Source organism: Oncorhynchus masou, chromosome 24 (assembly GCF_036934945.1).
Source record: "Oncorhynchus masou masou isolate Uvic2021 chromosome 24, UVic_Omas_1.1, whole genome shotgun sequence".
Lineage (NCBI taxonomy): Eukaryota > Metazoa > Chordata > Actinopteri > Salmoniformes > Salmonidae > Oncorhynchus > Oncorhynchus masou.
This window is the reverse complement of record NC_088235.1, coordinates 7,192,085-7,215,296: the sequence shown is the minus strand read 5'-3', so window position 1 is coordinate 7,215,296 and position 23,212 is coordinate 7,192,085. Positions and strand designations below refer to the sequence as shown.

At 50.1% G+C, this 23,212-nt stretch overlaps 1 protein-coding gene across 2 annotated transcripts; it reads right to left on the bottom strand.

Moving 5' to 3' along the window:
* Positions 1–2,420: 2,420 nt before the first annotated feature.
* Positions 2,421–21,767, bottom strand: LOC135511814 (L-seryl-tRNA(Sec) kinase-like). 2 transcript variants are annotated; one of them, XM_064933287.1, is made up of 6 exons: positions 21,370–21,767; positions 20,139–20,415; positions 16,651–16,852; positions 15,880–15,955; positions 9,962–10,055; positions 2,421–3,778 (listed from the first exon to the last, which is right to left on the bottom strand). In XM_064933287.1, the coding sequence occupies exons 1-6, from the start codon at positions 21,559–21,561 to the stop codon at positions 3,558–3,560; spliced, it is 1,062 nt and encodes a 353-aa protein (XP_064789359.1). In that variant the 5' UTR covers positions 21,562–21,767; the 3' UTR covers positions 2,421–3,557. The 2 variants fall into 2 exon arrangements, with proteins under 2 accessions (XP_064789359.1, XP_064789360.1); XM_064933288.1 differs by having other exon boundaries at positions 20,139–20,412.
* Positions 21,768–23,212: the final 1,445 nt, after the last annotated feature.

Below are 23,212 nucleotides of genomic sequence, written 5' to 3'. Positions count from 1 at the left end.
AAGACTGATCAGAGATGCAGCCAAGAGGACCATGATCACTCTGGATGAACTGCAGAGATCTACAGCTGAGGTGGGAGACTGTCCATAGGACAACAATCAGTCGTATATTGCACAAATCTGGCCTTTATAGAAGAGTGGCAAGAAGAAAGCCATTTCTTAAAGATATCCATAAAAAGTGTAGTTTAAAGTTTGCCACAAGCCACCTGGGAGACACACCAAACATGTGGAAGAAGGTGCTCTGGTCAGATGAAACCAAAATTGAACTTTTGGCAACAATGCAAAAAACGTTATGTTTGGCGTAAAAGCAACACAGCTTTTACTGTGCACGCCCAATTTTTCAGTTTTTGATTTGTTAAAAAAGTTAGAAATATCCAATAAATGTTGTTCCACTTCATGAATGTGTCCCACTTGTTGATTCTTAACAAAAAAATAGTTTTATATCTTTGTTTGAAGCCTGAAATGTGGCAAAAGGTCGCAAAGTTCAAGGGGGCCGAATACTTTCGCAAGGCACTGTATTTATATCATACAGGCCTATTGTAATATATTACATTATTACCATCACTAAGACTGAGTTTATTATTTATATCATACAGGCTTATAATGTATTACATCACTAAGACTGAGTTTATTATTTATATCATACAGGCCTATTGTAATACATTACATAAGACTGAGTTTACTATTTATATCATACAGGCCTATTGTAAATACAGGACTTTATATTATTTGGTTATTAAAATAAGTTAGAACAACAGACTTTCTGATTTCAGAGGGGTATAGAGGTCACGGAGAGAGGGGTATAGAGGTCACGGAGAGAGGGGTAATGTAGAGAGGGGTATAGAGGTCAGTTAGAGAGGGGTATAGAGGTCACGTAGAGAGGGGTATAGAGGTCACGTAGAGGGGTATAGAGGTCACGTAGAGACTATTTGATGACATGGTATAGTTGTGTGATGTGTTTCCTGCGGGAAGGTTGCCTTTCCAGGAAGTAAAATATTCAAATGGCCAAGGGACTCTTCTAGTTTATATTTCAACAAAACAGAAATCATGTAATAAGTTAATATTCGCTGATGCTGAAGACAATTCATCTTGTTGCGCGTTAAGGAGGCCTCCCTCCCTTCGCCTAACTTGAGACCATCATCCAAAAACCCTATACATGGACATTGAACTACATGTTGTCAAACAGCCCTCTATAAAACCAAATAACATGAACATTGAACGACATGTTGTCAAACAGCCCTCTATAAAACCCTATACATGGACATTGAACTGCATGTTGTCAAACAGCCCTCTATAAAACCAAATAACATGGACGTTGAACTACATGTTGTCAAACAGCCCTCTATAAAACCAAATAACATGGACATTGAACGACATGTTGTCAAACAGCCCTCTATAAAACCAAATAACATGGACATTGAACGACATGTTGTCAAACAGCCCTCTATAAAACCAAATAACATGGACAGTGAACGACATGTTGTCAAACAGCCCTCTATAAAACCAAATAACATGGACATTCAACATGTTGTCAAACAGCTCTCTATAAAACCAAATACATGGACATTGAACATGTTGTCAAACAGCCCTCTTTAAAACCATATACAGTGGGGCAAAAAAGTATTTAGTCAGCCACCTAGTGTGCAAGTTCTCCCACTTAAAAAGATGAGAGAGGCCTGTAATTTTCATCATAGGTTCACTTCAACTATGACTGAGAAAAAAAAATCCAGAAAATCACATTGTAGGATTTTTAATTAATTTATTTGCAAATTATGGTGGAAAATAAGTATTTGGTCACCGACAAACAAGCAAGATGTGTCTTTCACAGACCCGGGTCATTCATTCCTGTTATGCAGTGCCTTTTCTGTTCCCAGGAAATAACACCTCTTATTCACTGTAAAATGTGGATTCCAAAGAGCTTTAAATAGAAAGCCAGGTGTCCTTTTCCATAAAAACACAAAAGATATCCATCTCAATGGGAATTTTATTTGCATTTTTGACCATTACAATCAGGAAGTGTCAATAACAACACTGCATTAGTGTCAACATTCGCTTTACATCATGAAACATTCAAATGTAGATGTGAGGCAGTACGGTCTCACTCTTAAAATGTCCCCCCCCTATTCGGCTAAATTAGATGAACATTTGATCATTTCAAATTGTGTTTGACAGAACAGTAAAAAAAAAAAGATCTTCAAGTGTTCACCATTATGCTAGCTGGATCTTGATCACTCACAGTGCTACGGCTAAGTTAGCCTCCACATTTCCACCTTGCTAGGTTCCACCCAGTGCTACGGCTAAGTTAGCCTCCACATTTCCACCTTGCTAGGTTCCACCCAGTGCTACGGCTAAGTTAGCCTCCACATTTCCACCTTGCTTGGTTCCACCCAGTGCTACGGCTAAGTTAGCCTCCACATTCCCACCCTGCTAGGTTCCACCCAGTGCTACGGCTAAGTTAGCCTCCACATTTCCACCTTGCTAGGTTCCACCCAGTGCTACGGCTAAGTTAGCCTCCACATTTCCACCTTGCTAGGTTCCACCCAGTGCTACAGCTAAGTTAGCCTCCACATTTCCACCTCGCTAGGTTCCACCCAGTGCTACGGCTAAGTTAGCCTCCACATTTCCACCTTGCTAGGTTCCACCCAGTGCTACGGCTAAGTTAGCCTCCACATTTCCACCTTGCTTGGTTCCACCCAGTGCTACGGCTAAGTTAGCCTCTACATTTCCACCTTGCTTGGTTCCACCCAGTGCTACGGCTAAGTTAGCCTCCACATTTCCACCTTGCATGGTTCCACCCAGTGCTACGGCTAAGTTAGCCTCCACATTTCCACCCTGTTAGGTTCCACCCAGTGCTACGGCTAAGTTAGCCTCCACATTTCCACCTTGCTTGGTTCCACCCAGTGCTACGGCTAAGTTAGCCTCCACATTTCCACCTTGCTTGGTTCCACCCAGTGCTACGGCTAAGTTAGCCTCCACATTTCCACCTTGCATGGTTCCACCCAGTGCTACGGCTAAGTTAGCCTCCACATTTCCACCCTGTTAGGTTCCACCCAGTGCTACGGCTAAGTTGGCCTCCACATTTCCACCTTGCTTGGTTCCACCCAGTGCTACGGCTAAGTTAGCCTCCACATTTCCACCTTGCTAGGTTCCACCCAGTGCTACGGCTAAGTTAGCCTCCACATTTCCACCTTGCTAGGTTCCACCCAGTGCTACGGCTAAGTTAGCCTCCACATTTCCACCCTGCTAGGTTCCACCCAGTGCTACGGCTAAGTTAGCCTCCACATTTCCACCTTGCTTGGTTCCACCCAGTGCTACGGCTAAGTTAGCCTCCACATTTCCACCCTGCTAGGTTCCACCCAGTGCTACGGCTAAGTTAGCCTCCACATTTCCACCCTGTTAACTTCCACCTCGCTAGGTTCCACCCTGTATAAGCACCTAACAGGTTGGACATTTTGTCATAAAAATATAGAAATATAATTACTAATGTCAATATGTATGACTATTTACACAGAACCAATGAAAGTTACATAATGGCTATCATCTATCCCTCGTTATCTGTGTCATTTTATTCTGTCACAAGGAGGAAGGTATCTTGCAATGATTTCCTGTTTCTCTTTGTTGAAGACGTCCACGGCTCCGTTCACAACCCGCTCCACCTCCACGCCCTCTCCCTGGGTTAAGGGTTGGAGAACTTGTCTCCGCAGGTCCTGGAGAAACATGGTTTTGGATTCATTGAGGTCGGCTGCCAGAGACCTCATCCTCTCGGGGGGGAGTTGATGTTCTGAACATAGAGGATGAAGAGTTGTGATTTACTGGTGAGCGTAATAAAGAAGTAAGGGGAGGTCGTGAGTCAAGAAACGTTCTACTTAGAAACCTAAAATATAAACACACAATCATTCATTCTCTCTGGGTTTTTTTTAACCTTTATTTAACTAGGCAAGTCAGTTAAGAACAAATTCTTATTTTCAATGACGGCCTAGGAACAGTGGGTTAACTGCATGTTCAGGGGCAGAACGACAAATTTGTACCTTGTCAGCTCGGGGGTTTGAACTTGCAACCTTCTGGTTACTAGTCCAACGCTCTAACCACTAGGCTACCCTGCCGCCCCTCCACTCGAACCACTAGGCTACCCTGCCGCCTCGAACCACTAGGCTACCCTGCCGCCTCTAACCACTAGGCTACCCTGCCGCCTCTAACCACTAGGCTACCCTGCCGCCTCTAACCACTAGGCTACCCTGCCGCCCTCTAACCACTAGGCTACCCTGCCGCCCTCTAACCACTAGGCTACCCTGCCGCCCTCTAACCACTAGGCTACCCTGCCGCCCTCTAACCACTAGGCTACCCTGCCGCCCGCTAACCACTAGGCTACCCTGCCGCCTCTAACCACTAGGCTACCCTGCCGCCTCTAACCACTAGGCTACCCTGCCGCCTCTAACCACTAGGCTACCCTGCCGCCTCTAACCACTAGGCTACCCTGCCGCCTCTAACCACTAGGCTACCCTGCCGCCTCTAACCACTAGGCTACCCTGCCGCCTCTAACCACTAGGCTACCCTGCCGCCTCTAACCACTAGGCTACCCTGCCGCCTCTAACCACTAGGCTACCCTGCCGCCTCTAACCACTAGGCTACCCTGCCGCCTCTAACCACTAGGCTACCCTGCCGCCTCTAACCACGAGGCTACCCTGCCGCCTCTAACCACGAGGCTACCCTGCCGCCTCTAACCACTAGGCTACCCTGCCGCCTCTAACCACTAGGCTACCCTGCCGCCTCTAACCACTAGGCTACCCTGCCGCCTCTAACCACTAGGCTACCCTGCCGCCTCTAACCACTAGGCTACCCTGCCGCCTCTAACCACGAGGCTACCCTGCCGCCTCTAACCACGAGGCTACCCTGCCGCCTCTAACCACGAGGCTACCCTGCCGCCTCTAACCACGAGGCTACCCTGCCGCCTCTAACCACGAGGCTACCCTGCCGTCTCTAACCACTAGGCTACCCTGCCTCCTCTAACCACTAGGCTACCCTAGCTTCACGCCGCCTCTAACCACTAGGCTACCCTGCCGCCTCTAACCACTAGGCTACCCTGCCGCCTCTAACCACGAGGCTACCCTGCCGCCTCTAACCACGAGGCTACCCTGCCGCCTCGAACCACGAGGCTACCCTGCCGCCTCTAACCACGAGGCTACCCTGCCGCCTCTAACCACGAGGCTACCCTGCCGCCTCTAACCACGAGGCTACCCTGCCGCCTCTAACCACTAGGCTACCCTGCCGCCTCTAACCACGAGGCTACCCTGCCGCCTCTAACCACGAGGCTACCCTGCCGCCTCTAACCACTAGGCTACCCTGCCGCCTCTAACCACTAGGCTACCCTGCCGCCTCTAACCACTAGGCTACCCTGCCGCCTCTAACCACTAGGCTACCCTGCCGCCTCTAACCACTAGGCTACCCTGCCGCCTCTAACCACTAGGCTACCCTGCCGCCTCTAACCACGAGGCTACCCTGCCGCCTCTAACCACGAGGCTACCCTGCCGCCTCTAACCACGAGGCTACCCTGCCGCCTCTAACCACTAGGCTACCCTGCCTCCTCTAACCACTAGGCTACCCAAGCTTCACGCCGCCTCTAACCACTAGGCTACCCTGCCGCCTCTAACCACTAGGCTACCCTGCCGCCTCTAACCACGAGGCTACCCTGCCGCCTCTAACCACGAGGCTACCCTGCCGCCTCTAACCACGAGGCTACCCTGCCGCCTCTAACCACGAGGCTACCCTGCCGCCTCTAACCACGAGGCTACCCTGCCGCCTCTAACCACGAGGCTACCCTGCCGCCTCTAACCACGAGGCTACCCTGCCGCCTCTAACCACGAGGCTACCCTGCCGCCTCTAACCACGAGGCTACCCTGCCGCCTCTAACCACGAGGCTACCCTGCCGCCTCTAACCACGAGGCTACCCTGCCTCCTCTAACCACGAGGCTACCCTGCCGCCTCTAACCACGAGGCTACCCTGCCTCCACTAGGCTACCCTGCCACCACTAGGCTACCCTGCCGCCTCTAACCACTAGGCTACCTGCCGCCTCTAACCACTAGGCTACCTGCCGCCTCTAACCACTAGGCTACCCTGCCGCCTCTAACCACGAGGCTACCCTGCCGCCTCTAACCACGAGGCTACCCTGCCGCCTCTAACCACGAGGCTACCCTGCCGCCTCTAACCACGAGGCTACCCTGCCGACTCTAACCACGAGGCTACCCTGCCGCCTCTAACCACGAGGCTACCCTGCCGCCTCTAACCACGAGGCTACCCTGCCACCTCTAACCACGAGGCTACCCTGCCGCCTCTAACCACTAGGCTACCCTGCCTCCTCTAACCACTAGGCTACCCTAGCTTCACGCCGCTACCACCACTAGGCTACCCTGCCGCCTCTAACCACGAGGCTACCCTGCCGCCTCTAACCACGAGGCTACCCTGCCGCCTCTAACCACGAGGCTACCCTGCCGCCTCTAACCACGAGGCTACCCTGCCGCCTCTAACCACGAGGCTACCCTGCCGCCTCTAACCACGAGGCTACCCTGCCGCCTCTAACCACGAGGCTACCCTGCCGCCTCTAACCACGAGGCTACCCTGCCGCCTCTAACCACGAGGCTACCCTGCCGCCTCTAACCACGAGGCTACCCTGCCGCCTCTAACCACTAGGCTACCCTGCCTCCTCTAACCACTAGGCTACCCTAGCTTCACGCCGCTACCACCACTAGGCTACCCTGCCGCCTCTAACCACGAGGCTACCCTGCCGCCTCTAACCACGAGGCTACCCTTCCGCCTCTAACCACTAGGCTACCCTGCCGCCTCTAACCACGAGGCTACCCTGCCGCCTCTAACCACGAGGCTACCCTGCCGCCTCTAACCACGAGGCTACCCTGCCGCCTCTAACCACGAGGCTACCCTGCCGCCTCTAACCACGAGGCTACCCTGCCGCCTCTAACCACGAGGCTACCCTGCCGCCTCTAACCACTAGGCTACCCTGCCTCCACTAGGCTACCCTGCCACCACTAGGCTACCCTGCCACCACTAGGCTACCCTGCCGCCTCTAACCACTAGGCTACCTGCCGCCTCTAACCACTAGGCTACCTGCCGCCTCTAACCACTAGGCTACCTGCCGCCTCTAACGACTAGGCTACCTGCCGCCTCTAACCACGAGGCTACCCTGCCGCCTCTAACCACGAGGCTACCCTGCCGCCTCTAACCACTAGGCTACCCTGCCGCCTCTAACCACGAGGCTACCCTGCCGCCTCTAACCACGAGGCTACCCTGCCGCCTCTAACCACGAGGCTACCCTGCCGCCTCTAACCACGAGGCTACCCTGCCTCCACTAGGCTACCCTGCCACCACTAGGCTACCCTGCCGCCTCTAACCACTAGGCTACCTGCCGCCTCTAACCACTAGGCTACCCTGCCGCCTCTAACCACTAGGCTACCCTGCCGCCTCTAACCACGAGGCTACCCTGCCGCCTCTAACCACGAGGCTACCCTGCCGCCTCTAACCACGAGGCTACCCTGCCGCCTCTAACCACGAGGCTACCCTGCCGCCTCTAACCACGAGGCTACCCTGCCGCCTCTAACCACGAGGCTACCCTGCCGCCTCTAACCACGAGGCTACCCTGCCGCCTCTAACCACGAGGCTACCCTGCCTCCTCTAACCACTAGGCTACCCTAGCTTCACGCCGCTACCACCACTAGGCTACCCTGCCGCCTCTAACCACGAGGCTACCCTGCCGCCTCTAACCACGAGGCTACCCTGCCGCCTCTAACCACTAGGCTACCCTGCCGCCACTAACCACTAGGCTACCCTGCCGCCTCTAACCACGAGGCTACCCTGCCGCCTCTAACCACGAGGCTACCCTGCCGCCTCTAACCACGAGGCTACCCTGCCGCCTCTAACCACGAGGCTACCCTGCCACCTCTAACCACGAGGCTACCCTGCCGCCTCTAACCACGAGGCTACCCTGCCGCCTCTAACCACGAGGCTACCCTGCCGCCTCTAACCACGAGGCTACCCTGCCGCCTCTAACCACTAGGCTACCCTGCCTCCACTAGGCTACCCTGCCACCACTAGGCTACCCTGCCGCCTCTAACCACTAGGCTACCTGCCGCCTCTAACCACTAGGCTACCTGCCGCCTCTAACCACTAGGCTACCTGCCGCCTCTAACCACTAGGCTACCTGCCGCCTCTAACCACTAGGCTACCTGCCGCCTCTAACCACTAGGCTACCTGCCGCCTCTACACTCTAACCACTGGCTACTACATGCCTTGCCACTATTAACTCTCTTTTTTAAAAAGTTAGACTCCAGACGACGTTGAAACAAGATTTTGAGTTGAGCGCGAGGCAAGACATTACTGCCATGTTCTCACACAGTAAAAGAGTATCTGAGGGGAGCATCACGCCGCTACCACGCGTTACGAGGGGAGCTTCACGCCGCTACCACGCGTTACGAGGGGAGCATCACACCGCTACCACGCGTTACGAGGGGAGCTTCACGCCGCTACCACGCGTCACGAGGGGAGCTTCACGCCGCTACCACGCGTCACGAGGGGAGCATCACGCCGCTACCACGCGTCACGAGGGGAGCTTCACGCCGCTACCACGCGTCACGAGGGGAGCATCACGCCGCTACCACGCGTCACGAGGGAGCTTCACGCTGCTACCACGCGTCACGAGGGAGCTTCACGCCGCTACCACGCGTCACGAGGGGAGCTTCGCCGCTACCACGCGTTACGAGGGGGAGCTTCACGCTGCTACCACGCGTTACGAGGGAGCTTCACGCTGCTACCACGCGTTACGAGGGGAGCTTCACGCTGCTACCACGCGTCACGAGGGGAGCTTCGCCGCTACCACGCGCTACGAGGGAGCTTCACGCCGCTACCACGCGTCACGAGGGGAGCTTCACGCCGCTACCACGCGTCACGAGGAGCTTCACGCCGCTACCACGCGTTACGAGGGGAGCATCACGCCGCTACCACGCGTCACGAGGGGAGCTTCACACCGCTACCACGCGTCACGAGGAGCTTCACGCCGCTACCACGCGACACGCGGGGAGCTTCACGCCGCTACCACGCGCGTCACGAGGGGAGCTTCACGCCGCTACCACGCGTCACGAGGGGAGCTTCACGCCGCTACCACGCGTTACGAGGGGAGCTTCACGCCGCTACCACGCGTTACGAGGGGAGCATCACGCCGCTACCACGCGTTACGAGGGGAGCTTCACGCTGCTACCACGCGTCACGAGGGGAGCTTCACGCCGCTACCACGCGTTACGAGGGGAGCTTCACGCCGCTACCACGCGTTACAAGGGGAGCTTCACGCTGCTACCACGCGTTACGAGGGGAGCTTCACGGCGCTACCACGCGTTACGAGGGGAGCTTCACGCTGCTACCACGCGTCACGAGGGGAGCTTCACGCTGCTACCACGCGTTACGAGGGGAGCATCACGCTGCTACCACGCGTCACGAGGGGAGCTTCACGCCGCTACCACGCGTCACGAGGGGAGCTTCACGCTGCTACCACGTGGTTGGTACGGGTTCCCCCCCCCAAAAAAACAGAGAAGTTTAGTCGTCTCGTGCTTCATCACCTCTTTTAGTTGTTGTGGAAATGGACCGGACATTGTGTTTATTTCGTGCGGGCAACGTCATCTCACTGAGTCTACCTTTTAAAGGGGAGGGGAAACACCCCAAAATGTCCACGTGCTGTTCATCTGCACTTTGTGTGACGTTCGTTCGGCACGGAGGGTTTTAGGGACCGACTGCCGGGGGACGTATGGCTGACAACATTTTCCGCTTGCAAATTACGCCTGGCATTCCGTTCAGAGTCGCTCAGTACTCTCAGCCGGCAAACTCTATCAGTGTGTGTGTGTGTGTGTGTGTGTGTGTGTGTGTGTGTGTGTGTGTACTTTAAGGATCACAGTAAGGATGAACACTGACCTCTGGCCTCCTGCATGGCCTGTGAGACCAGGCGTCTGCAGGCCCGGTCAGCCTGGTGGACCACACTGGACACACAGCTCTGACGGTCAGCCTCCTACAGAATATAGAATACACCACAGCTCTGATGGTCAGCCTCCTACAGAATATAGAATACACCACAGCTCTGATGGTCAGCCTCCTACAGAATATAGAATACACCACAGCTCTGATGGTCAGCCTCCTACTAGAATATAGAATACACCACAGCTCTGATGGTCAGCCTCCTACAGAATATAGAATACACCACAGCTCTGATGGTCAGCCTCCTACAGAATACACCACAGCTCTGATGGTCAGCCTCCTACAGAATATAGAATACACCACAGCTCTGATGGTCAGCCTCCTACAGAATATAGAATACACCACAGCTCTGAGGGTCAGCCTCCTACAGAATATAGAATACACCACAGCTCTGACGGTCAGCCTCCTACAGAATATAGAATACACCACAGCTCTGAGGGTCAGCCTCCTACAGAATATATAATACACCACAGCTCTGATGGTCAGCCTCCTACAGAATATAGAATACACCACAGCTCTGAGGGTCAGCCTCCTACAGAATATAGAATACACCACAGCTCTGATGGTCAGCCTCCTACAGAATATAGAATACACCACAGAGCTCTGATGGTCAGCCTCCTACAGAATATAGAATACACCACAGCTCTGATGGTCAGCCTCCTACAGAATATAGAATACACCACAGAGCTCTGACGGTCAGCCTCCTACAGAATATAGAATACACCACAGCTCTGATGGTCAGCCTCCTACAGAATACACCACAGCTCTGACGGTCAGCCTCCTACAGAATATAGAATACACCACAGCTCTGATGGTCAGCCTCCTACAGAATATAGAATACACCACAGCTCTGATGGTCAGCCTCCTACAGAATACACCACAGCTCTGATGGTCAGCCTCCTACAGAATACACCACAGCTCTGATGGTCAGCCTCCTACAGAATACACCACAGCTCTGATGGTCAGCCTCCTACTAGAATATAGAATACACCACAGCTCTGAGGGTCAGCCTCCTACAGAATATAGAATACACCACAGCTCTGATGGTCAGCCTCCTACAGAATACACCACAGCTCTGATGGTCAGCCTCCTACAGAATATAGAATACACCACAGCTCTGATGGTCAGCCTCCTACAGAATACACCACAGCTCTGATGGTCAGCCTCCTACAGAATATAGAATACACCACAGCTCTGATGGTCAGCCTCCTTCAGAATATAGAATACACCACAGCTCTGATGGTCAGCCTCCTACAGAATATAGAATACACCACAGCTCTGAGGGTCAGCCTCCTACAGAATATAGAATACACCACAGCTCTGACGGTCAGCCTCCTACAGAATATAGAATACACCACAGCTCTGAGGGTCAGCCTCCTACAGAATATATAATACACCACAGCTCTGATGGTCAGCCTCCTACAGAATATAGAATACACCACAGCTCTGAGGGTCAGCCTCCTACAGAATATAGAATACACCACAGCTCTGATGGTCAGCCTCCTACAGAATATAGAATACACCACAGCTCTGATGGTCAGCCTCCTACAAAATACACCACACCTCTGATGGTCAGCCTCCTACAGAATATAGAATACACCACAGAGCTCTGAGGGTCAGCCTCCTACAGAATATAGAATACACCACAGCTCTGACGGTCAGCCTCCTACAGAATATAGAATACACCACAGCTCTGATGGTCAGCCTCCTACAGAATATAGAATACACCACAGCTCTGATGGTCAGCCTCCTACAGAATACACCACAGCTCTGACGGTCAGCCTCCTACAGAATATAGAATACACCACAGCTCTGATGGTCAGCCTCCTACAGAATATAGAATACACCACAGCTCTGATGGTCAGCCTCCTACAAAATACACCACACCTCTGATGGTCAGCCTCCTACAGAATATAGAATACACCACAGAGCTCTGAGGGTCAGCCTCCTACAGAATATAGAATACACCACAGCTCTGACGGTCAGCCTCCTACAGAATATAGAATACACCACAGCTCTGATGGTCAGCCTCCTACAGAATATAGAATACACCACAGCTCTGATGGTCAGCCTCCTACAGAATACACCACAGCTCTGACGGTCAGCCTCCTACAGAATATAGAATACACCACAGCTCTGATGGTCAGCCTCCTACAGAATATAGAATACACCACAGCTCTGAGGGTCAGCCTCCTACAGAATATAGAATACACCACAGCTCTGATGGTCAGCCTCCTACAGAATATAGAATACACCACAGCTCTGACGGTCAGCCTCCTACAGAATATAGAATACACCACAGCTCTGATGGTCAGCCTCCTACAGAATATAGAATACACCACAGCTCTGAGGGTCAGCCTCCTACTAGAATATAGAATACACCACAGCTCTGATGGTCAGCCTCCTACAGAATATAGAATACACCACAGCTCTGAGGGTCAGCCTCCTACAGAATATAGAATACACCACAGCTCTGACGGTCAGCCTCCTACAGAATATAGAATACACCACAGCTCTGATGGTCAGCCTCCTACAGAATATAGAATACACCACAGCTCTGAGGGTCAGCCTCCTACAGAATATAGAATACACCACAGCTCTGATGGTCAGCCTCCTATAGAATATAGAATACACCACAGCTCTGAGGGTCAGCCTCCTACAGAATATAGAATACACCACAGCTCTGAGGGTCAGCCTCCTACAGAATATAGAATACACCACAGCTCTGACGGTCAGCCTCCTACTAGAATATAGAATACACCACAGCTCTGATGGTCAGCCTCCTACAGAATATAGAATACACCACAGCTCTGAGGGTCAGCCTCCTACAGAATATAGAATACACCACAGCTCTGACGGTCAGCCTCCTACTAGAATATAGAATACACCACAGCTCTGATGGTCAGCCTCCTACAGAATATAGAATACACCACAGCTCTGATGGTCAGCCTCCTACAGAATATAGAATACACCACAGCTCTGATGGTCAGCCTCCTACAGAATATAGAATACACCACAGCTCTGATGGTCAGCCTCCTACAGAATATAGAATACACCACAGCTCTGATGGTCAGCCTCCTACTAGAATATAGAATACACCACAGCTCTGATGGTCAGCCTCCTACAGAATATAGAATACACCACAGCTCTGACGGTCAGCCTCCTACAGAATATAGAATACACCACAGCTCTGACGGTCAGCCTCCTACTAGAATATAGAATACACCACAGCTCTGATGGTCAGCCTCCTACAGAATATAGAATACACCACAGCTCTGAGGGTCAGCCTCCTACAGAATATAGAATACACCACAGCTCTGATGGTCAGCCTCCTACAGAATATAGAATACACCACAGCTCTGATGGTCAGCCTCCTACAGAATACACCACAGCTCTGACGGTCAGCCTCCTACAGAATATAGAATACACCACAGCTCTGATGGTCAGCCTCCTACAGAATACACCACAGCTCTGACGGTCAGCCTGCTACAGAATACACCACAGCTCTGAGGGTCAGCCTCCTACAGAATACACCACAGCTCTGACGGTCAGCCTCCTACAGAATATAGAATACACCACAGCTCTGATGGTCAGCCTCCTACAGAATATAGAATACACCACAGCTCTGACGGTCAGCCTCCTACTAGAATACACCACAGCTCTGAGGGTTAGCCTCCTACAGAATATAGAATACACCACATCTCTGATGGTCTGCCTCCTACTAGAATACACCACAGCTCTGAGGGTCAGCCTCCTACAGAATATAGAATACACCACAGCTCTGAGGGTCAGCCTCCTACAGAATATAGAATACACCACAGCTCTGATGGTCAGCCTCCTACAGAATATAGAATACACCACAGCTCTGATGGTCAGCCTCCTACAGAATACACCACAGCTCTGAGGGTCAGCCTCCTACAGAATATAGAATACACCACAGCTCTGTTGGTCAGCCTCCTACAGAATACAGAATACACCACAGCTCTGAGGGTCAGCCTCCTACTAGAATATAGAATACACCACAGCTCTGATGGTCAGCCTCCTACAGAATATAGAATACACCACAGCTCTGAGGGTCAGCCTCCTACAGAATATAGAATACACCACAGCTCTGATGGTCAGCCTCCTACAGAATACACCACAGCTCTGATGGTCAGCCTCCTACAGAATACACCACAGCTCTGATGGTCAGCCTCCTACAGAATACACCACAGCTCTGATGGTCAGCCTCCTACAGAATATAGAATACACCACAGCTCTGATGGTCAGCCTCCTACAGAATACACCACAGCTCTGATGGTCAGCCTCCTACAGAATACACCACAGCTCTGATGGTCAGCCTCCTACAGAATACACCACAGCTCTGATGGTCAGCCTCCTACAGAATACACCACAGCTCTGATGGTCAGCCTCCTACAGAATACACCACAGCTCTGATGGTCAGCCTCCTACAGAATATAGAATACACCACAGCTCTGATGGTCAGCCTCCTACAGAATATAGAATACACCACAGCTCTGAGGGTCAGCCTCCTACAGAATATAGAATACACCACAGCTCTGAGGGTCAGCCTCCTACAGAATATAGAATACACCACAGCTCTGATGGTCAGCCTCCTACAGAATATAGAATACACCACAGCTCTGATGGTCAGCCTCCTACAGAATATAGAATACACCACAGCTCTGATGGTCAGCCTCCTACAGAATATAGAATACACCACAGCTCTGAGGGTCAGCCTCCTACAGAATATATAATACACCACAGCTCTGATGGTCAGCCTCCTACAGAATATAGAATACACCACAGCTCTGACGGTCAGCCTCCTACAGAATACAGAATACACCACAGCTCTGACGGTCAGCCTCCTACAGAATATATAATACACCACAGCTCTGATGGTCAGCCTCCTACAGAATATAGAATACACCACAGCTCTGACGGTCAGCCTCCTACAGAATATAGAATACACCACACCTCTGATGGTCAGCCTCCTACAGAATATAGAATACACCACAGCTCTGAGGGTCAGCCTCCTACAGAATATAGAATACACCACAGCTCTGATGGTCAGCCTCCTACAGAATATAGGAGGGTTTCACAGAGATTTCCTATGGAAGTGGCAATGGGTTCCATGAACTAACAGAACATAACTTCTGCTCAGCGTTGTCCTGGACTGGACTCAGTGGGTTCCATGAACTAACAGAACATACCTTCTGCTCAGTGTTGGACTGGACTTAGTGGGTTCCATGAACTAACAGAACATACCTTCTGCTCAGCGTTGTCCTGGACTGGACTCAGTGGGTTCCATGAACTAACAGAACATACCTTCTGCTCAGTGTTGGACTGGACTTAGTGGGTTCCATGAACTAACAGAACATACCTTCTGCTCAGCGTTGTCCTGGACTGGACTCAGTGGGTTCCATGAACTAACAGAACATACCTTCTGCTCAGCGTTGTCCTGGACTGGACTCAGTGGGTTCCATGAACTAACAGAACATACCTTCTGCTCAGCGTTGTCCTGGACTGGACTCAGTGGGTTCCATGAACTAACAGAACATACCTTCTGCTCAGCGTTGTCCTGGACTGGACTCAGTGGGTTCCATGAACTAACAGAACATACCTTCTGCTCAGTGTTGGACTGGACTTAGTGGGTTCCATGAACTAACAGAACATACCTTCTGCTCAGCGTTGTCCTGGACTGGACTCAGTGGGTTCCATGAACTAACAGAACATACCTTCTGCTCAGCATTGTCCTGGACTGGACTCAGTGGGTTCCATGAACTAACAGAACGTACCTTCTGCTCAGCGTTGTCCTGGACTGGACTCAGTGGGTTCCATGAACTAACAGAACATACCTTCTGCTCAGCGTTGTCCTGGACTGGACTCAGTGGGTTCTCCAACGCAGTAGAGATCACCTTCACCAACCTTTGGCTGAAGGAGACAGTGAAACACAAGGTTAATATAGATAAATAGTAACATTTGATTACGTTAACGTCACATTGCTTGGATCGGATGGGGCCACAGTGTCTCCCGACCCCTCCTGTCTCAGCCTCCAGTATTTATGCTGCAGTAGTTTATGTGTCGGGGGGCTAGGGTCAGTTTGTTATATCTGGAGTACTTCTCCTGTCCTATCCGGTGTCCTGTGTGAATTTAAGTGTGGCTCTCTAATTCTCTCTTTCTTTCTCTCTCTCGGAGGACCTGAGCCTTAGGACCATGCCCCAGGACTACCTGGCATGATGACTCCTTGCTGTCCCCAGTCCACCTGGCCGTGCTGCTGTTCCAGTTTCAACTGTTCTGCCTGTGATTATTATTATTTGACCATGCTGGTCATTTATGAACATTTGAACATCTTGGCCATGTTCTGTTATAATCTCCACCCGGCACAGCCAGAAGAGGACTGGCCACCCCACATAGCCTGGTTCCTCTCTAGGTTTCTTCCTAGGTTCTGGCCTTTCTAGGGAGTATTTCCTAGCCACCGTGCTTCTACACCTGCATTGCTTGCTGTTTGGGGTTTTAGGCTGGGTTTCTGTACAGCACTTTGAGATATCAGCTGATGTACGAAGGGCTTTATAAATACATTTAATTTGATTGCTTGTGTAAGGGGACACTTCCCTAGACTCACTCACATGTATTCCATGGTGAAGTGGTGTTCGCTGTCCAGAGTGACACTGTTCTGCTCCCATGGGTTTCTCTGAGGGTTTGGAGGCTCCATGCGCTTGGCCATCTCTACTATAACGTCGCTGGGTAACGGCTGGGGCCTCAGCTGGTTTCTCTTGACACACGACTCCACGGGACAGTGGACGTACACCTGACAGAATCCCACAGAGTCTGTTTCAAAGAGAAAAATGTCACCGTAGGCAAACGAGATCTGTGATTTACGAACTGGTTAAAATGACCACATAACGTTAACTGGTACGGTGCGTTTCCACGGAAACGGAATTACACCGAGACTCTGATTTAAGACGAAAACTTATGAGAGAAAAAAAACAACAACATTGATTTCAAAGTTTAACAAATCATACATACAATTCTATGCACAATGACTACTTGTTTGAACAATTTACATAAATTAAAAATGTTTAAAAAAAAATATACTGGAAAAACTGTGCAGATGCAAATGTTTGGTAACAGAATTATGGTCGAATCTCCCTCAGTTTTATTCTGTTAACAAACTTTATCTGCACAGTTGTTCCTGTAAATGTTTTTTTTTGTTTTCTGTGGACATATTAAAAGTCGTCCTTGGGCTAAGAGGTGTTTGTTTAGCTTTGAAATCATTGGTTTTGTTCGGTACATTTCTTTGGTAATTTGTAACTTTTGGGGCGGATCAGACCAAATGCACATAGAAATGTGACTTATAGATCTGTCATTTTCATTGAAAGCAAGTCTTAGAAAGCGGTAGATCTGTTCTAGGTGTGCAATTTCTATGCTTCCCAAATTATTTTTGCATATTGTACTTTCAGTTTTGTACACCGGGCTTCAAAAAGCTTTAAATAAAATATTATCAAGACATTCAACGGGGTTCCAGACGGTGCAGTAACTCTCTACAACGGGGTTTCAGACGGTGCAGTAACTCTCTACGACGGGGTTCCAGACGGTGCAGTAACTCTACAACGGGGTTCCAGACGGTGCAGTAACTCTCTACGACGGGGTTCCAGACGGTGCAGTAACTCTCTACAACGGGGTTTCAGACGGTGCAGTAACTCTCTACAACGGGGTTTCAGACGGTGCAGTAACTCTCTACGACGGGGTTCCAGACGGTGCAGTAACTCTCTACAACGGGGTTCCAGACGGTGCAGTAACTCTCTACGACGGGGTTCCAGACGGTGCAGTAACTCTCTACAACGGGGTTTCAGACGGTGCAGTAACTCTCTACAACGGGGTTTCAGACGGTGCAGTAACTCTACAACGGGGTTTCAGACGGTGCAGTAACTCTCTACGACGGGGTTTCAGACGGTGCAGTAACTCTCTACAACGGGGTTTCAGACGGTGCAGTAACTCTCTACAACGGGGTTCCAGACGGTGCAGTAACTCTCTACAACGGGGTTTGAGACGGTGCAGTAACTCTACAACGGGGTTCCAGACGGTGCAGTAACTCTCTACAACGGGGTTCCAGACGGTGCAGTAACTCTACAACGGGGTTTCAGACGGTGCAGTAACTCTCTACGACGGGGTTTCAGACGGTGCAGTAACTCTACAACGGGGTTCCAGACGGTGCAGTAACTCTCTACGACGGGGTTCCAGACGGTGCAGTAACTCTCTACAACGGGGTTTCAGACGGTGCAGTAACTCTCTACAACGGGGTTTCAGACGGTGCAGTAACTCTCTACAACGGGGTTTCAGACGGTGCAGTAACTCTCTACAACGGGGTTTCAGACGGTGCAGTAACTCTCTACGACGGGGTTTCAGACGGTGCAGTAACTCTCTACAACGGGGTTTCAGACGGTGCAGTAACTCTCTACAACGGGGTTTCAGACGGTGCAGTAACTCTCTACGACGGGGTTTCAGACGGTGCAGTAACTCTCTACGACGGGGTTCCAGACGGTGCAGTAACTCTCTACGACGGGGTTTCAGACGGTGCAGTAACTCTCTACAACGGGGTTTCAGACGGTGCAGTAACTCTCTACAACGGGGTTTCAGACGGTGCAGTAACTCTACAACGGGGTTTCAGACGGTGCAGTAACTCTCTACGACGGGGTTTCAGACGGTGCAGTAACTCTCTACAACGGGGTTTCAGACGGTGCAGTAACTCTCTACAACGGGGTTCCAGACGGCGCAGTAACTCTCTACAACGGGGTTCCAGACGGTGCAGTAACTCTCTACAACGGGGTTTCAGACGGTGCAGTAACTCTACAACGGGGTTCCAGACGGTGCAGTAACTCTCTACGACGGGGTTTCAGACGGTGCAGTAACTCTCTACAACGGGGTTTCAGACGGTGCAGTAACTCTCTACGACGGGGTTTCAGACGGTGCAGTAACTCTCTACAACGGGGTTTCAGACGGTGCAGTAACTCTCTACAACGGGGTTCCAGACGGTGCAGTAACTCTCTACGACGGGGTTTCAGACGGTGCAGTAACTCTACAACGGGGTTTCAGACGGTGCAGTAACTCTACAACGGGGTTTCAGACGGTGCAGTAACTCTACAACGGGGTTTCAGACGGTGCAGTAACTCTACAACGGGGTTTCAGACGGTGCAGTAACTCTCTACAACGGGGTTTCAGACGGTGCAGTAACTCTCTACGACGGGGTTCCAGACGGTGCAGTAACTCTCTACGACGGGGTTTCAGACGGTGCAGTAACTCTACAACGGGGTTTCAGACGGTGCAGTAACTCTCTACGACGGGGTTCCAGACGGTGCAGTAACTCTCTACGACGGGGTTTCAGACGGTGCAGTAACTCTACAACGGGGTTTCAGACGGTGCAGTAACTCTCTACAACGGGGTTTCAGACGGTGCAGTAACTCTACAACGGGGTTCCAGACGGTGCAGTAACTCTCTACAACGGGGTTCCAGACGGTGCAGTAACTCTCTACAACGGGGTTTCAGACGGTGCAGTAACTCTCTACAACGGGGTTTCAGACGGTGCAGTAACTCTCTACAACAGGGTTTCAGACGGTGCAGTAACTCTCTACAACGGGGTTTCAGACGGTGCAGTAACTCTACAACGGGGTTTCAGACGGTGCAGTAACTCTCTACAACGGGGTTTTAGACGGTGCAGTAACTCTCTACGACGGGGTTTCAGACGGTGCAGTAACTCTCTACGACGGGGTTTCAGACGGTGCAGTAACTCTCTACAACGGGGTTTCAGACGGTGCAGTAACTCTCTACAACGGGGGTTTCAGACGGTGCAGTAACTCTCTACAACGGGGTTCCAGACGGTGCAGTAACTCTCTACAACGGGGTTTTAGACGGTGCAGTAACTCTCTACAACGGGGTTCCAGACGGCGCAGTAACTCTACAACGGGGTTCCAGACGGTGCAGTAACTCTCTACAACGGGGTTTCAGACGGTGCAGTAACTCTCTACAACGGGGTTTCAGACGGTGCAGTAACTCTCTACAACGGGGTTCCAGACGGTGCAGTAACTCTCTACAACGGGGGTTTTCAGATTCAACATACGCTTTCTGGCCAGTTGGTACACCTCGTATCTCATGCTGGGATAGTAGAAGTTGTCGTCCAGCAGAATGACGAGTGGCGGCGGTGGTCGATCTGAAGGTGTCCCGCAGACCTGAGGAGAGCCCGTCGGCGTCCCGCAGACCTGAGCGGCGTGAAGGAGACGACTCCGGGCATCACTGTTGATCTGGTAGATGATTGGTGGTAGCTGCTCTGTGGGACTCTGTAGGAAGTGTTCAACACACCGCAGCACCGTTTGTCTGTGACATTTCCATTGAGTCTGCTGAAAGACATGGGGGTTGTGGCACAGTGACATGAGGAATACATTCACGACAAACCCTGTTCTTTCATTTCCATTCAGTCTGCTGAAAGACATGGGGGTTGTGGCACAGTGACATGAGGAATAAATTCACGACAAACCCTGTTCTTTCATTTCCATTCAGTCTGCTGAAAGACATGGGGGTTGTGGCACAGTGACATGAGGAATACATTCACGACAAACCCTGTTCTTTCATTTCCATTCAGTCTGCTGAAAGACATGGTGGTTGTGGCACAGTGACATGAGGAATACATTCACGACAAACCCTGTTCTTTCATTTCCATTTAGTCTGCTGAAAGACATGGGGGTTGTGGCACAGTGACATGAGGAATACATTCACGACAAACCCTGTTCTTTCATTTCCATTTAGTCTGCTGAAAGACATGGGGGTTGTGGCACAGTGACATGAGGAATACATTCACGACAAACCCTGTTCTTTCATTTCCATTCAGTCTGCTGAAAGACATGGGGGTTGTGGCACAGTGACATGAGGAACACATTCACGACAAACCCTGTTCTTTCACTTCCATTTAGTCTGCTGAAAGACATGGGGGTTGTGGCACAGTGAAATGAGGAATAAATTCACGACAAACCCTGTTGCCTATTTCAAATAGTATATCATATTGTAACGACCCTGGGTTTATAAACGCTGGAACTCCTGCGAGAAGCTCGAGGGCTCGAGACCTGCTCCTTGCCGTTTCATTCCAATATCAATCAAACCTATGACGCATTTATATGGAAATTAACTCCCTTTTGATTCCTCTGGTAAAATGTTGTCTGATTGCAGTTGCTTTACAGGCAGTGTAATTCAATAATGCAGATTTGATTGAATTTCGGCACAAAAAAAACCCAGGTGGGTAGTTGAGCATTTACAGTTTTCAGTAGTCTACATTGATATAAACAGGACTTGTAATGTACCGTCTGCGATCGCGGAATATCCTCCTCGACTTCCTTCACATTGAAAGCGTCACCGGGAATCAGATCGTCGTAAGAAATGACAGCGGACCGCCATCCTCGTTGGACAGAGTGAGAGTTGACCGCCTGTGCAAGCGTCGACTTTCCTGCTGCAGGTAAACCGCAGAGAACACACAAGCATATCCGGGTGCACATCGCAAATTAACACTATCTTCCTTTAGATCCATCAACTGAACGATTTGTCACCTTTGCAACGTTATTAAACTATTATTTGTTGAGGAATGTCCTCTTCCTGACCCATAACAAGTCCACGTGATAATCCAGTACTTCGATGGTGGTTTTGTTTTGGTAAGTATACTAGTTTATGGCCCAGTGCTGCCACCTACGGTGCTGGAGGTTCTACCAAACCAATGGTATGTTCAGAATTTTACAAAAGACAGGACAGTAATCAAAGACCGGCTCAAACTGATTCTCCAACAGAAGTCCCCGTTCATACGAGGTAAACTCACGTGAACAAATACGTCATCGGGTCTAAGGGTTCTCTCGTGTCGAACTGCGCATGTGCACGCCGTCTCAAAGCCACTCCTTCGACAAAAATTTTAAAAATCAAATCAAATGCTATTGGTCACATATTTAGTTGACGCTATCGGTCACATACACATATTCAGCAGATGTTATTGAGGGTGTGGCGAAATGCTTGTGTTCCTAGCTCCAACAGTGCAGTAGTATCTAACTAAATGCTTGTGTTTCTAGCTCCAACAGTGCAGTAGTATCTAACTAAATGCTTGTGTTCCAAGCTCCAACAGTGCAGTATTATCTAACTAAATGCTTGTGTTCCCAGCTCCAACAGTGCAGTAGTATCTAACTAAATGCTTGTGTTCCTAGCTCCAACAGTGCAGTAATATCTAACTAAATGCTTGTGTTCCTAGCTCCAACAGTGCAGTAATATCTAACTAAATGCTTGTGTTTCTAGCTCCAACAGTGCAGTATTATCTAACTAAATGCTTGTGTTCCTAGCTCCAACAGTGCAGTAGTATCTAACTAAATGCTTGTGTTCCAAGCTCCAACAGTGCAGTATTATCTAACTAAATGCTTGTGTTCCTAGCTCCAACAGTGCAGTAGTATCTAACTAAATGCTTGTGTTCCTAGTTCCAACAGAGCAGTAATATCTAACTAAATGCTTGTGTTCCTAGCTCCAACAGTGCAGTAATATCTAACTAAATGCTTGTGTTTCTAGCTCCAACAGTGCAGTATTATCTAACTAAATGCTTGTGTTCCTAGCTCCAACAGTGCAGTAGTATCTAACTAAATGCTTGTGTTCCAAGCTCCAACAGTGCAGTATTATCTAACTAAATGCTTGTGTTTCTAGCTCCAACAGTACAGTAATATCTAACTAAATGCTTGTGTTCCTAGTTCCAACAGTGCAGTAATATCTAACTAAATGCTTGTGTTCCTAGCTCCAACAGTGCAGTAATATCTACCTAAATGCTTGTGTTTCTAGCTCCAACAGTACAGTAATATCTAACTAAATGCTTGTGTTCCTAGTTCCAACAGTGCAGTAATATCTAACTAAATGCTTGTGTTTCTAGTTCCAACAGTGCAGTAGTATCTAACTAAATGCTTGTGTTCCTAGTTCCAACAGTGCAGTAATATCTAACTAAATGCTTGTGTTCCTAGTTCCAACAGTGCAGTAGTATCTAACTAAATGCTTGTGTTCCTAGTTCCAACAGAGCAGTAATATCTAACTAAATGCTTGTGTTCCAAGCTCCAACAGTGCAGTAATATCTAACAATACACAACAAAACACACATCTAAAAGTAAGATGTATGTAATTAAGAAATATTTA

Coding starts and splice junctions, on each gene's coding strand:
- LOC135511814 (XM_064933287.1), bottom strand. CDS start 21,561: ATGTGCACCCGGATATGCTTGTGTGTTCTCTGCGGTTTACCTGCAGCA. Junction 20,416..21,369: donor ATATTCCGCGATCGCAGACG/GTACATTACAAG, acceptor CATGTCTTTCAG/CAGACTCAATGGAAATGTCA. Junction 3,779..9,961: donor GGCCATGCAGGAGGCCAGAG/GTCAGTGTTCAT, acceptor CTCTATGTTCAG/AACATCAACTCCCCCCCGAG.